Source organism: Pipistrellus kuhlii, unplaced genomic scaffold, assembly GCF_014108245.1.
Source record: "Pipistrellus kuhlii isolate mPipKuh1 unplaced genomic scaffold, mPipKuh1.p scaffold_m20_p_4, whole genome shotgun sequence".
NCBI classification, from domain to species: Eukaryota; Metazoa; Chordata; class Mammalia; order Chiroptera; family Vespertilionidae; genus Pipistrellus; species Pipistrellus kuhlii.
The window spans coordinates 102,269-118,811 of NW_023425540.1; the positions used below are offsets into that span (position 1 = coordinate 102,269).

The 16,543-nt window shown below is 53.4% G+C and overlaps 1 protein-coding gene across 2 annotated transcripts; it reads left to right on the forward strand.

Annotated features, from left to right (window-relative positions):
• The first annotated feature begins 353 nt into the window (after nucleotides 1-353).
• Nucleotides 354-5,352, forward strand: PLK2 (polo like kinase 2). Of its 2 annotated transcripts, none has more exons than XM_036410297.2 (14): nucleotides 354-594; nucleotides 741-848; nucleotides 924-1,040; nucleotides 1,168-1,297; nucleotides 1,520-1,607; nucleotides 2,063-2,158; nucleotides 2,262-2,460; nucleotides 2,543-2,690; nucleotides 3,038-3,135; nucleotides 3,426-3,555; nucleotides 3,766-4,006; nucleotides 4,103-4,232; nucleotides 4,428-4,538; nucleotides 4,658-5,352. In XM_036410297.2, the coding sequence occupies exons 1-14, from the start codon at nucleotides 376-378 to the stop codon at nucleotides 4,847-4,849; spliced, it is 2,007 nt and encodes a 668-aa protein (XP_036266190.1). In that variant the 5' UTR covers nucleotides 354-375; the 3' UTR covers nucleotides 4,850-5,352. The 2 variants fall into 2 exon arrangements, with proteins under 2 accessions (XP_036266190.1, XP_036266191.1); XM_036410298.2 differs by having other exon boundaries at nucleotides 4,399-4,538; nucleotides 4,658-4,800.
• The last annotated feature ends 11,191 nt before the right edge of the window (nucleotides 5,353-16,543 follow it).

The following is a 16,543-nucleotide window of genomic DNA, read 5'->3' on the forward strand; positions in this document are numbered from 1 at the left end:
CCCCTGCGGGCCGCCCACGTGCCGCCTTCCCGCCCATCGCGCTTCGGCAGCGTCCGCAAGGGGGCGCCCTGGCCCCGCGCTCGGCTGCCTGGAGGCGGCGGCCGCGCGGGGCGTGCGGGTCACCCGGACCCGAGCCGCCCGGCTGCGGGGCTGCGGGGCTGGTCGCGGGCGCGGGGCCGGGCCGGGGCCTGGGAGGTGCTGGACCCCCGGCGGTACAGCCCGGAGGGCGCGGCCCGGGGCGGGAACCGCGCCCCCGCGCCCAGCTCGGCTCCGCCCGCGGCCGGTGGGCGGGGCGACGTGGTGACGTCAGCGCGGCCGCGCGGGATAAGAGGCGGCGCGGCGGTCGGGCCGCACTCACTCCCCAGCGGCGCGGACATGGAGCTGCTCCGCACCATCGCCGCGCCGCCCGCGGGCGCCAAGGCCGCCGAGCAGCCCGGCCGGGCGGGCGGCGACCCGAAGCGCCGGCGGCCGCCTCCCGCCGAGGAGCCGCCGGCCGCGCCGCAGCCCCGCCACCACGCGGGCGCCGAGCTGTCCCGGGTCGTCGTGGACCCCACGACGGGGCGGCGCTACTGCCGCGGCCGGGTGCTGGGCAAGGTGAGGCGGCCGCCGCTGTCCCGGGCCGGCGCCTCGCGGGGAGGCAGCTGGGCAGCGCGCCCCGCCCGGCCGCTGTCCTCGGCCGTGCTCGCCGGTCCTGCCCGTCCCCGCCGCCCCCGGCTCAGCGCCTCGCTTTGTTCCTGCAGGGCGGCTTCGCCAAATGTTACGAGATGACGGACCTGACCAGCAACAAGGTCTACGCGGCCAAGATCATCCCGCACAGCCGCGTGGCCAAGCCCCACCAGCGGGAGAAGGTGCGTGCGGGGGGGCGCCCGGGGCCGCGGGGGGGAGCCGCCCGGCCGGCGGGGCTGAGCCTGTGCCTCCCGCAGATCGACAAGGAGATCGAGCTGCACCGGCTGCTGCACCACAAGCACGTCGTCCAGTTCCACCACCACTTCGAGGACCAGGACAACATCTACATCCTGCTCGAGTACTGCAGCCGGCGGGTGCGTGGCGCCGGGGGCCGTGCTGGGGGGGGGGGGGCGCGGGGGCCGGGGGCCGTGTTGGGGGAGGGAACCCCACATCCTGAAGCTGATGTCCCTGCCTGACAGCGCCTCCTCTCCTCTCCCCCAGTCCATGGCTCACATCCTGAAAGCGAGGAAGGTGCTGACGGAGCCCGAAGTCCGGTACTACCTCCGGCAGATCGTGTCGGGACTGAAGTACCTTCACGAGCAGGAAATCCTTCACAGGGACCTCAAACTCGGTGAGTCCTTCATCGGACACTGGTTGTGGAGTGGGCCCCGCTTCTCTCTGGCTCGCTGCCTCATGCATGCCCCTCCCTGGGACCCAGCCTTCAGTCTTGCTGGTGAATGGGGGTGGAGGGGAAGGCTAGAATCGTCAGCAGCTGGCTGCTTGCCCCCAGAGCTGTGTGTGTGCACTCGCTCAGGGCCTTCAGAGCACTCAGGCCACGTTGTTTGTCCCCCAGGGAACTTTTTCATTAACGAGGCCATGGAGCTGAAAGTTGGGGACTTCGGTTTGGCAGCCAGGCTGGAGCCCTTGGAGCACAGAAGGAGGTGAGAGCCAGAAAGACCCCCTCCTCCTGGGGTCTGTGCAGGCTAAACGGGCTCCATTAGTTCCCATCAGTGAATGCTCAACCTGAAAATCACAGCAGTGTGAACGTGGGGAAGCGTCTACTAAGTGTCCACTCTGGGCCTGACTGGGCCAGCTCCGATGCCTCCTGCCCGCATGTTGAATAGGAAACAAACCTGTCCTGCGTTTGCCTGCTGTGTACACAGAGGCCTGGGCCCAAGGGTTCAAACACTTGGTCCGTGTGGGCGGGGGAAACGGCATGCCTTAAAAAAACACACCAAGAATCACTTGGTCAGGTGCCAGCTGTCCAAAGGCCAAAACCAAAAGTCAAATGTTTCCAAACAGAAACTCAGCACAGTGCTTTCAAGGTTTTATCGAGGAAGCCAAGTGCAAACAATGGAACAGTCCCTAATGAGCTCTTCCTCTTTTGTCTCTGCAGAACAATATGTGGTACCCCAAACTATCTCTCCCCCGAAGTCCTCAACAAGCAAGGCCACGGCTGCGAGTCGGACATCTGGGCGTTAGGCTGTGTCATGTAAGTGACCGCACCACAGCGACCGCGAAACAGATTGGCTGCGAGCTCGTATTTGAAAAGGGCTGCTTCGTGACCATTGCTGAAGGTGCTTCCTTCCCCCCAGGTACACAATGCTCCTGGGAAGACCCCCGTTTGAAACCACGAACCTGAAAGAGACGTACAGGTGCATAAGGGAAGCGCGGTATACCATGCCGTCCTCCCTGCTGGCCCCCGCGAAGCACTTGATAGCGAGCATGTTGTCCAAAAACCCCGAGGACCGGCCCCGTTTGGATGACATCCTTCGACACGAGTTCTTTCTGCAGGTTGGTGTGTTTCCCAGGTCTCCCGATGACATGCTGCTGACGCCATCACCAGCAGGTCACTGACTGCCTTTCTCGCCCACAGGGCTTCACTCCCGACAGGCTTTCCTCCAGCTGCTGCCACACGGTCCCAGACTTCCACCTGTCCAGCCCCGCGAAGAACTTCTTCAGGAAAGCCGCTGCTGCTCTCTTTGGTGGCAAAAAGGACAAAGCAAGATACATCGACACACACAGTAAGTGTGAAGACCTCTCCCTGTTCTGTACCCAGTGTTATGTTTAGGTTGGACCCGTTAGTTAGAAGAGGCTGTAGCAGTGGCGTAGAGTAGCCAGTGTGTTTGTGCACTCTTGCACTTTTTACGGCGTAACAAACCTGCACTGCAGAGTGGGATGGGTGGCTCTCTGTGGCATAGGCAGTGAAGTGTGCTTCTTGCATAATCGAAGCTAATGGCAGCAATGGAAATTCTGTTTTTGCCCTGGGTGCTCAGAGCTAGTTACTAATGCAAAGTGAGGAACTACACTAGCTCTGTTCCTACCTGGTGAGGATAGAGAAACACTCGAAATCCTTGTCCTCGGTTTGCAGATAAAGCATCTAAAGAAGATGAAGACATTTACAAGCTCAGGCATGATTTGAAAAAGGCTTCAATAACACAGCAACCCAACAAACACAGGACAGACGAGGTAAGCTGGAAGAGACCAAAGTCATTTCACTCTGTTAAGTGTTGCTTGCTCTGGAATTATCATAGTTCGAACATGTCAGTGTTTATTTTCCCCCATCCCTTTACCCTTCCAAAGGAAAGATTTTTGTCTTTCAGTTGAACAATGTATGCAATTGAGTTACTCTAGTAGCTCTTGCCTGGCCTTGTCCACGGTTCCAACCTCTCCGTGTCCACTGCTCTAACCTGGCTGTGTCTACTTCTTGGCCTGAGTGACTTTCAGGGGCTGGACTCATTGTGTGGTTCTCTTTCCAGGAGCTCCAGCCGCCTCCCGCCTCAGTGGCCGGGTCGGGAACAGCCGGCGTGGAAAACAGGCAGCAGGTTGGAGACGTGATTCGGATGATCGTCCGAGGGACCCTTGGCAGCTGCAGCAGCAGCAGCGAATGTGAGTGATGCCAACAACGCTGCGGTGGGGAAATGTAGGTGCCAGGCCCTTCTGCCTGCACAGAACTAACATACCATCGAAGGAGTAAGCGGGTAGAAGTTTGGGAGGGGTTTGGGGTTCCACATCCTTAGAAGAATCAGTGGAGGGAAACATGGCACCTGCCAAAGCCGAGGGTTTGTTAGTTATTCCGTCACTTCCTCTACTGTCCAGGCCTGGAGGACAGCACCATGGGGAGCGTGGCGGACACGGTGGCCAGAGTCCTCCGCGGGTGTCTGGAGAACATGCCGGAGGCCGACTGCACTCCCAAGGAGCAACTGAGCACCTCCTTCCAGTGGGTCACCAAGTGGGTCGACTACTCCAACAAGTATGGCTTCGGGTACCAGCTCTCTGACCACACGGTGGGCGTCCTCTTCAACAACGGGGCCCACATGAGCCTCCTCGCTGACAAGAGGTGAGCCTGCACGTGCAGTCCTGCAGCACCCGGGCTCGCCGAGACGTGGAGACAGCTGCTGACCTGTCTGTCCTCCCCTGCCGCCCCCGCCCGCAGGACCGTCCACTACTACGCGGAGCTCGGCCAGTGCTCTGTCTTCACAGCGACCGCCGCTCCTGAGCAGTTCATCAGCCAAGTGACGGTGCTCAAGTACTTCTCCCACTACATGGAGGAGAACCTGATGGACGTAGGTGCTGGGCGCAGGGCCGGTGCTGGGAGGGGGTCTGGCCGGGTGACTGTGTGGCCTCGGGGCTGCGGGGGGCAGCGCGGGGGGAGAGGCAGGGATCCCGGGCCACCTGGCATCTTCCTTCAGGAGGCTGCTGCCTCGGGGAATGAGTGGAGTGCACATTGCATCTCACAGGCACCCTCCAATCTCTTCCAGGGTGGAGACCTGCCCAGCGTCACTGACACCCGCAGGCCGCGGCTCTACCTCCTTCAGTGGCTCAAGTCCGACAAGGCCTTAATGATGCTCTTCAACGACGGCACCTTCCAGGTGAGCTGAGCAGCCTGGGGAAGGGCAGGTGCAGGTCTTGAGGAGGCACTTGCCGTCGGGCTTGTGACCTGGAATTTCCCATGTGGTCAGAGACCTAATGTCTGGGTTTGCTCTCGAAGGTGAACTTCTACCACGACCACACGAAGGTGATCATCTGCAGCCAGGACGAGGAATACCTGCTCACCTACATCAACGAGGACCGGCTCTCCTCCACCTTCCGGCTGACCACGCTGCTGGTGTCGGGCTGCGCGCCGGAGCTGAAGCAGCGGATGGAGTACGCGCTGAACATGCTCTTGCAGAGGTGCAACTAGCGGACTGGGCTGCAGCTCCTCCCACGGAGCCACGCAGGCGCAGGGGAAGGTTCTGCACGTGGAGAGGCGGGCAGCGGCGGTACGAAGGCCGTCCTTCTGAGGATGCCGCTCTTGGCCTGGATGGTCCGCGTGGGGACCAGATGCAGTGATCTGCTGTAAAAGTTTTTCCGGACAGTTTCAGAGAAAGGTGCATTGACTCTGACTACCGTTGAGCGTTTCAGGCAGAGGACTGGGCCTGTGACCATCCTTCCCGCAGGGGAGGAGCCGATGGAAAAGGCTGCGACGGCAGCGGGGCAGCGTTTGGCTGCTTAACTGTGAACTACGGCCATCTACAATGTTTTTGGTTACTTTTTAAGACACTTGTGGCTGGAAAAGTGCATTCCTTGTTAATAAACTTTTTATTTATTACAGCCAAAGAGCAGTATTTATTATCAGATGTTCTTTTTTTTTTTTTTTATGTTGGCCATTTTAAACTCTTGGCAATAAAGCTAATGGAAAAGCAACAGCACTTGTCCCATGGTCTGTCTGTCTGTCTGTCTGTCATGGTCCATTGCTGGGCTCAGCCTTCCTCAGTCTGGATTGCATGCATGGGACATAGACGCGTACTGGAGTTAGATCTTTGCTTCTCTAATAGCTTCCAGGCAGGCAGAGTAGACCTCGCTTGACAAGAGTATAACGAAAATACTGCTCTTGCAAATACAGGCCCACTAACTCCAGACCAGCCTCTCTGAAGGGTTCAGCCTGCAGCTGAAGCTGCTGCGATCTGTGTAAACAGACTCTGTTATTAGTGTCAGGAGGTGCAGGAAGTTTATCTTAATATGGACAAAACGCTGTGCTGTATGTGCCCGTACCTCCAAGTGTATTACTCACCGAACCTGCCCCAACGCCTCCCGCGCCACCGGCAGGACCGGGCTCTCCTGGTGGGGGAAGGGCTTCCTGCACAGTCGTTCTGTTTTCCTTCTGGTGCGCGGTGGCGAGGACAGCATGGGAACCAGCTCTGCTCTCAAAGGACCAAGTCATCCCAGAGCAGACCGAGCTTCTCTTCCGTGGGACCTGCCCTGGGACAGGCATGGAGAGCTGCCTGGCCTGTTCCTGAACTTGCAGTGACCCGTCGCCTGGGAGGCAGTGCCTGTGCTGGGTGGTGACCTGTGTGGGAAGGTGCTGTCCTGAGAAGTCGGCGTCTCCCATCAGGGCGGGGGCCGCGCTGGGATCCTGCACTGTGTGCCGAGGTGGAGGTGTGATTGTCCGTCTCTACAATGATCACCAGCTGCTCCTGATGTGTTTATTACTAAAAGTCAGATCTGGAGAATTTGCCTTGGATATTCCACAGGTCCCAGATAGCTGGAATGCTCCAGCCATGTATACAATGTGAGTCTGTTAAGTGGCTAAGAGCCGTGGTCGGCAAACTCATTAGTCCACAGAGCCAAATATCAACAGCACAAAGGCTGAAATGTCTTTGGAGAGCCACATTTTTTAAACTTAAACTTCTAATGCCACTCCTTCAAAATAGACTCTCCCAGGCAATGGTATTTTGTGGAAGAGCCACACTCAAGGGGCCAAAGAGCTGCGTGTGGCTCTCGAGCCGCAGTTTGCTGACCACAGGCTTAGAGAACTACCGGTAGCTGAAAAAGAAATTATACTCATTACTGGGTATGTAAAAGTAGAATCTAATCTTTCAGGCAGAGAAGAAAAAAGCGGGAGTGGGCAGATGGTAGAAGATGTTCTTTCACTCTGAGTCGCACAGTGTAAGGCCACATAGTACCATGCAGCTTGGAAACCTGTGCTTGTCCGTCGTGTGTGCTGAGGGTCCCCAGGTCGGACATGTGGAATAAACCCACACTCTCCCTGCCCCCAAGGAAGTCCCGGCCGAGTGGAGGAGACAGTGCATTTACTTACTAGCCTGATGCATGGGTGATGTGATGACCCAGGTATGCGGGGTGTTCTGGGAACCCGCCGAGACGAAGAATCATGAAGGAGCCCCAGGCATGGGGTGGGCGCAGCGGCTGAATTCCAGAGGAGGAAGTTCTCGTTCATTGGGCTCTGCAGACGATGGGGTTAAGGAGGAGAAGGCGGCGGGGAAGGTGTTCTCAGCAGTGGGAATTATGTGCACGGCGCCGGGGACGAGCGCTCACCATGCCAGTGGGTGTGTCGGCCTGGCAGGCAGAGCTGGAAGGAGCAGACAGCAGGCCTTCCGCGTGCCGCCAGGGCATGGGCTGTACCGAAGGTTATGCTGGTCACAGGTTTTGAGGAGGAAAGGGACCTTGTATTTGAGTTTTAGAGAATTCATTCTGTTGGCAAATGGGCTGGGGATGAAGATGAAGAAACCCAGCTGCACAGCCTCAGGGCTCTGGTCCAGGAGAGAAGGGACCAGAGGACACGGAGGAGTGGAGTAGACCCAGCATCTCCTAGCCCACTGGCTCACGGCTGCCTCCCAGAGCTGGGTGCCAGGCCTGGCAGAAGGCGGCCAAACACTGAGTGAATCAGGGAAGGACAGTAGGCTGGCGAGGGATTTGGAAAGTGGACTTGCAGAGCATTCAGCTGATTGTGAAGCCTGAGGAAAAGGGTGGGGCTCAGGATGATTGGCTGGAGCAGTCCCCGGGAGTGTGGAGTGGGGGAGGGGGTGTTCTGTGGGACGGAAATAGATAGGAATACAGAAGAGCAGATTCAGGAAAGGATGGTGCGTTCAGGACATGCTGGATCAGACCTGTGTGAGGATGCCCAAATAGGTCCAGAGAACAGTGGAACACACATGTCCATGTCCTGAGAGCAAGACTGGGGAGTAGCCAGGTTTGGGCAACATCATAGGAGGATAAGAGAGCACAGAGGAGGGTCCCTGGCATCCAGCCGCATTCCTACGGTGCTGAGGGCAGCCACAGGGGCACAGCCAGGCAGTGTAAGTGGGGGAGAGGCTAAGACATTCCCCAGTTCATGCCACTCTTCCAACCCAAGGAAGCCTCAGTCCATAGAACACCAATGTCTCTCAGCCGCCTCGGATCCTGGAAGTGGGTGGGCTGAGGGTGAAGGCGTCCTGACTTCACTCCCCGATAGGAAAGGGAAGGTGAATCGATATGAAGGCTCAGGCACTTTCAGAGCCAGATTGGGACTTGGCCAGCAGACTCTTGGTTGGAGTCCATTGTCAAATAATTGTCTTCATTGAACCATTGGGAGCTTTCAGACAAAAATGAGCATTTCCAACTCCTTTTGAAAAATGTCAACATCAGGCAAAATTGGGTTTGTATTTCTGCTTAAGGCCGGTCAGCTGGAGCTGAGAAACACCCGCCCCTGAGGGAGGGACAAGCCCTCCCCAGGGTCCTCACCTGGCCCCTCCCCTCCCCTGACCCTTCCCCTCCCCTGGCTCCTCCCCTCACCTGACCCCTCCCCTCACCGGACCCCTCCCCTCACCTGACCCCTCCTCTCACCTGGCCCCACTGGACCTGTGAATGGAGCCTCTCAGAGCAGGTGAGACTGAGGAAACCTATCTTCAAATTCTGATGACAAAAGCTGGTTTCATGTCTATAAATTTCTTGTCATTCAAAAGAATAACAAGGGAGACATGACCATGTGAATTTTCTCTTCTGTTTTAATATTGTCTTTATTAATGATTCCCTGTGCCCATTACCTCTTCGTTTCACAGTTCGGATGACCTGGGGGAAAGTGTGGACTAGGTGTTGAAGGTCAGGTGGAGCTGAAGGTTCTGACACAGACAAGTGAAGACCAACCAAACCTTCAGAAGCCGTGGGACTCACCAGAATGTGCTTGACGCCTGTTTTCCAGGATTTCTGCCAAACCAGCAGAAGGTGGTCATGTTCCTCTCACATAATTCATGGTGAAACCCAGGGTGAAAGTGAGTTTGGAGGTTTGTAGATGATGAACAGGAGGTCATTCCTTATCTGCCTGGCACGGCTGGTTCAAATATAATCTTGTTAGCAGGCACTCTAACCCATCCCGCTCCTGCTGTTGGCCTGCTGGACCGGGCTGCTGACTCCGGGACGCCTGAGCTGTGGGCTGCCAGCTGGTTGTCGCTCCCTTCCACTGGGTCGAGGGGAGGCAGGGCATGGAGGTGGGCTCTGCAGCAGTGGCCCCTGCCCACCTGGGCTTGACCTGGGTCTCCTGTTCCCATCCGCTGCCCTGCAGGCTGCAGCTCTGCCACAGGGATTAGGACTAAACGCTGAGGAATGTTCTCCACGGGGATCGGTCACAGGGCAGGGCGAGTGACTAAACTGGCCCAAGACCAGCACCCGGCTTCTGGGTTTACCTCAGTAATACACTCTGAGTGGAAGCAGTTAAATCTTCCTCCAAATACAACATTCATACCTAGACTATTTATTACCAAGTAGAATAACCTCGACATATTGTGCAGTCTGACATATTGCTCTCAGGTTCACAACAAATGTCTGCCTTGCATTGCTCATGTTAAAATGATGTCCTGAACAGCACAGAACTGGTGTTTACTAACACAGTAATCAAAAACTGCATTAGAAAATGTCATTGCAAGTAGACTTTGATAAATGCATTCAGAAATAGCAATGAAACCATGGTTGTTCATCTGAACATAAGAATGTAAATTAATACATTTCCAAAGCCCTAAAGTGTGTGTGTGTTTGTGGGGAGGGGGGGGGGGACAACTATAGTTTACCTCAAAGAAAATATGCAAGTTAAAACTTTAGGCAAAAACAAAATCAGTTCCCCAAATAAGAAACGTTTGGGGCTGAAACAAAAAGTAAGTAAATTGTGGAAATGATGATGGAGGAGGAGAAGCTTAGACTCTCACCAGGGCTCAGGCTGGAGGCAGCTGGGCAGTGCTGCTGGTGCCGAGCAGCCCCTCAGGTTCCGAGGTCGCTCGCTGCGAAGCAATGATAACGATAAAAACGGTCAGAATCCATTAGGTCGAACAATGCCATGCTGCCAATATCTGACGGTGTTTGACCTGGAGCAAAAGCTGTTTCTGGTCATTCAGACGAGGAGCAATGACCGTGTCCGTTTCTCCCCCATTTTAACCGTGTCTTCATTACTATTTCCCTGTGCCGTTCCTCTGTGTCGTAGGGACCTCAGTGGTTAGCTATGTCCCACATCGCGTTGCATCGCTGTCCTTCAGGAAAGAGCACAACCTGACAACAGCTCTCAGCACTTTCCCTCAGCAATCGCCATTTCGTCTTGCTCCGGGAGCCGCCATTTCTCCCTGTGACTGACAGTGCACAGACCGGTCACGCCAGCACTCCCCGTGCTGTGTTTGCCTTGGAGGCTTTTACAGCCCCCTCATCTCCTTTCAAAACATACCCCCTGTTTCCTAAGGAAGAAAACGTCTTTCATGTCAAGACGTCCCCTGTGAGACAGACCTGTGGCACGTGGCTTTGGGAAACAGAGACGTGAACGTAGAGCGATCTCCTGAAGTCAGGACACGGGAGCTTCTACAGGCTGAGCCTGCCCCAGGTCTCCACGGAGGAAGGCTCCTCCACACCGGCTGGCTGTGCAGCTTCTCTTGGATCCACTTCTGACTCATAAGGAATGTTCCTTGGAATACAGCTTGTCCGTGATGTCATGATGGTACTTGGTAGCCCAGAGTGGCTTTTAGCAGATCTCAGACCTGCCAGATGGGTTGGGATGGACGCCCAGGTCCTTACAGCAGGAGGATATTCAGGCGAATAGGAACTTTAACACCACCTCTGACCTCACGGTTCCAGCTCCTTAGATAGCTCCTTCGTGACCTCATTGTAAAGATAATTCCCTCTGGAAGGAGAGACCTATGGCCCTAAAATAAGCTCAGGGGCGAGGGAATGAAGCTGACTTTTCATGCTGACTCCTCCCCCCAGGTGATGCAGGGTCGTTACCACGGACGTTTGCACATTTGTCTCCTTGTGGTGAGAGTGGAAATGCTTTAAAACAGCGTGTTTCCCCCGGTCACCATTGGGTTTGGAAGAGAGCATATTGGCGGTGCTCACCCGAATGCATGGTACAAGCTGCTGAGAGCCCTGCCCCCTGCCCCGGGAGACCCCACCGCAGAGAGGAGCCGCTACATCGTACGGTACATCAGGGCACGGCGGTGACCAACATCCAGTTCGAGACGTGGAGGAGCCAGTTTCATCGAGGAAAGGGTTATGCTTTCAAAACAAACACTCCCTCCGTCAGTGGAAGTCAGGAGACCGGCTCCAGAAGCAGGATCTCCAGCCCACGGAAGGGAGAGGGCTGTTCGGGTCCGACACTGGTTTGGAACCAGCCCTGCAGGCTCCTGATGAAGACCTCGCTGGTACTGAACGGCTGGGACCTGCCATGTGTGCAGCAGGCGATTACACGATGCAGTTTGTCTGGGGAAGGACTGGCCATGTCCTGTCCCAAACATGTCTGGGTTTGGAGGACACATACACGGCTGCCTATGAACTTTTCCTTCTCATTGGCCTGAGTTTCATGCAGCTGAGATGCATCACGTGAGTCCTGCGTTACCCTCCTGTGACTGCAACGCCCGCTTCCAGGAAAGGCTGCCGCTGCCTGTGGCCTTATTCTCATCTCCGTTAAGCAGAGCAGCAGAAAAGTGAGTCCAGGCTGTTCAAACCCAGCCAGACCCACGACACACAATGTTAAGATGGTGACAATGGTGGTAAAAATGTTGATGACAGCCAATGGTTCAGGTGCCGCTGGGTAAAGGAGGATGAAAGAAACGTATTTGGGCAGAAAATGGCTTCTCTAATCCCTCAACTTCTACAGATGCCAATTCGGAATCAACTTCTTGTCATTTCAACTCGGAGGCATGTGGTTGGTTTCATGTGGCTTCAAAGAGGAAGGCCTCAAGTCCTGGTCACAGATGGAAGCGATTTCTTTCGCTTCAGGTGGATTTGCAACGTCCTCTGAGAAGAATGCATCTCACTGATTTTTTATAAATATTGAAATATTCTGTGGAGACAGAATATTTCAATATTTATAATTGAAATGCTCTTATGGAGACAGAACTTAAATATATCCACGCTATTTTTTTTTTTTTTTTTTTTGTCAGTATTAGCTTAAATGCCAATACTAAGTCTACCCAGATTTCACAATTATTTTTCCTGGAAAGGAAGTTAAAAATAATACTCTCCTGAGTTCCTAGATGCACCAACTAATTCTTCCTTGCACTTGCTGCGTGGTGACTTACATACATTTAGAACTGCAATCGGATTAGCACCAAGGGCTCCACTAAGAACTAAATGCAAGGATGCTTTTTGTGTCGGGCACGTTACCGCTCGCTGGCAGAGTGAGGGAGATGAGGCCATACCGTGCTGTGATGTGAGTTTCTCAGGAAGGTTTGCCAGATCCCAAGTGGCCTTCCTTGTAGCATCGATGGTACCAGAGGGACATGTCTCGGTCCCTGCAGCTGGCCTTTTGTTTTAATAAGAAGATGGATGAAAAAAGAAGTAAGATTAGGAGTCATAATTTTAATAAGGCATTTAATAATTTCTAATAATTAATAGTCAAAAGAAAGATTTTTTAAAAAAATCTCTGGGCTAACTCAGTATTTTTGTTTAAACCTAAAAGTGCATGATTTAAAAAATGCAGCTACCACAGGGCACATCACAATGGTCCACATTCTGGTGAAGAGGGGACTCGGGCTCCTTCCACTCGGTTAGCTCAGCACTCACATGGCTGAGTCAAGTATTCTGTGTTAAATGTCACTGATTTTAGGTACACAGAGAAGTCATAATTTGCCCAGGTGTTTTGGCAATTTTTTTTCACTGAAGTGCCGTGGCCTTTTTAGAAAAAGTATTAAACACATGATATTATTTCAGCCTGATATTCTGGGTGTCTGCCCAAGTGAAGGGATTTGGGGTCAACAAAGGTGCAGAACCTCCATTTGGCTGGATTCCAGTTTTCAGACTCTGTCTGAAGTTGTTGCTAGATGAACGAAAGTCGATATCCTGATCAGCAAATGGCAGAACACCGCTCGCTTTACATAGTAAGGCAAAACCAACAAGAAGCACATCCCCTCCGGAGTGTCCTCTGTGAAAGTGTCCCGTTGGACCGCTGGGAGCCAGGCCTCCCTGCATTTAAGAAAATGAGCGAATCACTGGAACCTTTGGGAGATGAAGGATCCAGTTTGCTCCATGCCCGGCCCTTTCTCGTGTGCCCAGGGGCCTGTGAGCGGAGGTGGAAGGCGGTGGGGGAGGTAGAAGAGGGCGAACAGTTATTTTGTTTTTCTGTAAAAAAACATGCTGCATCTTAGTAAAGGGAAATATTTATGAAATAAAAACACAACCCAACCTTCAAAAATTAAACTTCATCTTTGTCTCATGTAGGTACTTTGAAGCATTCACGTTCCATTTCCAAAAGCGCCCGCAGAGGGAGGTTTGGGTTGGAGAAACAGACCTTGTGCTGTGAAGTCCTCAGAGGACTCCATCGCACGGGCATCCTTTTACTCAGGAGGAGTCGGTGTAAGATGAATTAGCTGCTGGGAATCCTGTCTCTCCAGGAGGAACTGAACCCCTTACACACAGCACCCGCTCACTATCCGTGTGAACACGGCCCACGGGGTGTTGGGGGCATTCTCGATCTCATTGCACAAAAAGACTGCACGGAACCAAGTCGTTACAAACACGTTTGTGCAAGGTCAATTCTCCCTCCACTGGGTCGGCTGACACCCTCCGATGGTACTAGTATTGGCAATAGCTAAAATTCAGACTATTTTATTTTTTTTCTGTCCTTTCCTCGAGTGGGGGTCCTGGGATTTTAAGATCTAAAGTTGTCAGCTGTACACAATTACTGGAAATCACTGGGTGAAGGTGCAGTTCTATGAGAAGGGATGAAATCCAACCGTATCTCTACTTAACCAGATAAGATGTAGAGATGCTGCTGAAAACAGTGAAGGGTTTGAATAATAAACACATTATTGCCAAAGCAAGGATTTCACAATGCATCTAATAACAGAGAGCATGTATTTATTAGGATAAATATCAACTAAAACAAACTTTACATGCATGCTACTTTCAAAAATTACATCATTATTTCCCTAGCTGGTTTGCTTAGTGGATAGAGTGTTGGCCTATGGACTGAAGGGTCCCAGGTTTGATTCTAACCAAGGCCACATGCCTGGATTGCAAACTTGATCCCCCAGTAGGGCAAGTGCAGGAGGCAGCCAATCAATTATTCTTTCTCATCATTGATGTTTCTATCACTCTCTCCCTCTTCCTCTCTAAAATCAATAAAATATATATTTTAAAAAAATATCTCTAAAAAAATTACATGGTTATCAAAATAACACCACATTTTTGATAAAATGGTATAGGTTTTACATTATTTTATTTTTTACTGTGCGTTTTAGGTTCAATCTATGCTTCTAAACTATCCAATCTTAACATTTCAAAAATCAGCTTGCATCAATCAGATCCAGGCTGCAGGAAACATGGGAATTGTCCTTTATTGGCGTCAACAGGCAGCTCCACAGATTTTAAAGAGATTCGAGAAGTTACTGTGAAGGAAAAAAGGAGAGATGGCTTTTGTTTGTGGGTGGATTTAACAGTGATAGGAAATGTACTTAGATGGGTTGAGTCACACCGTGCCTTTTTTGCTAAAATGGGTATTTACCATTTCCAAAATTAAAGACCAAAAATATCTTCATCACAATCAGTCATTGTGCTCAGAGTTCTCACTGTCATAGCTCTGAGCATTGAGGGTGACATTCATTGTGGGGGCTTGCTGAGCTCCTTGCTCAGCTCATTTGAAAAGCATTGATGCTATTTTCAGAAGGCAATTAACTTTAAACTCCCAAACAGAGCACAGCCATGGGCTTGTGTTCACGGTGTTCACAAGGGCATTGTGAATCATCTCTCTGAAACCCCCAATCCCATGCAGAAGGGTGCTTCTTGGTACACTTGCTTCTCTTTAGAAGCAGTGAGGCTACGTCCTGGAGAGTCAGTGATGGGTTTTCTCTTTTCTGGTTAGTTTCATGGTCAAACACACAGAATGTCTAACGCCATCAGCACAAAATAAATTCATGGCGGGTGTTGGCAACGTGACGCTTGTAGCGGGCGGCAGTGAAGACCCTGTTGGGCCCTGATGAGAGCGAGACCCCAGTGGGATGGTGGAGCAGGTGAGCGGGCAACGCCAGTCCAAGGCTGGTGCAAGCGGGAGCCTGATCGCCCCACTGATCACCCCACAGACGGTGACCAGCGGTGGCTCTGACACTTCTATTAGAAAAAAGGCAAATAACAGAAAAGAAATTAAAATATTTCTTCGAATTACTTTCCCTTCAATGTGCACAAATCCATGCACCAGGCCACTAGTTGTTATAACAACATTTCACAGGTAAGAAAACTGAGTCTCAAAAAAGCAAAATGAACTTTACTCAAAGTCAAGAGCAGAAATGCAATAGAATTAGACTCAACGCCCCCGTCTCCACACATCACAGGAAATCTCTGTAAGGAACTTCGCGTTCTGAACAGGGAGGCATTAGATCCAACAACAGTGCTTAACCCAACGGCATCGCCCTCTCCGGGAGCCTGTGCTCTGCCCGGCGTCAGTGGAGGAAGGGCGTCGGTTATAGGTCTTTAAGGTGTTTGGGGCTCTTCTCCCACACTCCCACGTTATTTGCAGCCATTCCTGCTTGTATGTCTCCGTTCAGGACAGGAAGCAGAGGGGGAAGATGAATGAGCTATGGTGGGTCTTTTATCAGAGAAAATGACAGCTTCCCCAGATGTCCCCGCTGTGGTCTGCTCCTATGAAGCCGTGGACACTGCAGGGGGAGGTGAAGAGCAGGATACCAGGGCCAGTCTGACGGTGGCCCTTCACCAGGGCAGGAGGCCCACGTTTCCCGTACAGGGCCACGTGCTCAGTGCAGCTTTGCAGCCCCGCGGGGGGCTGTGCTGGTCGAGAAGCAGCTCACAGACCACACGTAAATGGGCCTGTCAGAACTTATTTACAGGTGGATGTGGGACCCAGCAGAACGTTATTTACACGTGGGTGTGGGACCCATTTGGCTGGAGGCTGTGATTTGCTGGGCCTCATCTGGACCTTGGTGGTTGTTTCCAGGACAGATTGGTGTGTCGTTATGAGTAAGGAAGTGGGAGGGGGTCATCAGTGGGGACGAGCGACATCTGCAGTGGAAGATGGACATTCTCTCAGCTTGTTCTTGCTTAGCGTGGGGTTGTCGGGGATGCTGGGGGGAGGTGGCTGGCTGTTTTTGGCCATGGCTACAATGCAGGTGGGCACCAGGTGGTGGACAGCTTTGCCACCTGCCTCCTTCCACTGGCTTCCTTCTCTCTCGTTATTCTGCAAGGAATGTGCTGTGTCAGATGGGAACTGAATTCCGCTGTCCACACAGCAAGGAGCGGCCATCAGACCGCCTGCTGCCAGGAGACGGCGTGGAGGTCTACACAGAACGCTCCTTAGGTGGCAGCTCCCGTAGGCGGGAGCCCTGCCTCCTCTGTCCCCTCTGGCCCTCCTGTAGCCACAGTGCAACAAGCCCGGGGAAGGCACCTGTGCGAGGCCTGACCCAGGTGGGAGAGCAGGGATGATGACCTGGGGGAGCTCTGCCTGAGCTGCCGCTTGGGGAGCTTCTGTGGTCAGTGCGTCCAGGGCAGAGGCCCAGGAGCCTGTGCTAGGGGGAAGGAGCGGCTCTCCTCAGCCCGGACTTGGGGGCCACAGGGCTCCCCACTCTCTGCTTCTGATTGGTGCTAACCTTGGATGCTTCGTAGGCAGGGTTCGTCCCCAGCAGCTTCAATGCCTTTTTGCTGA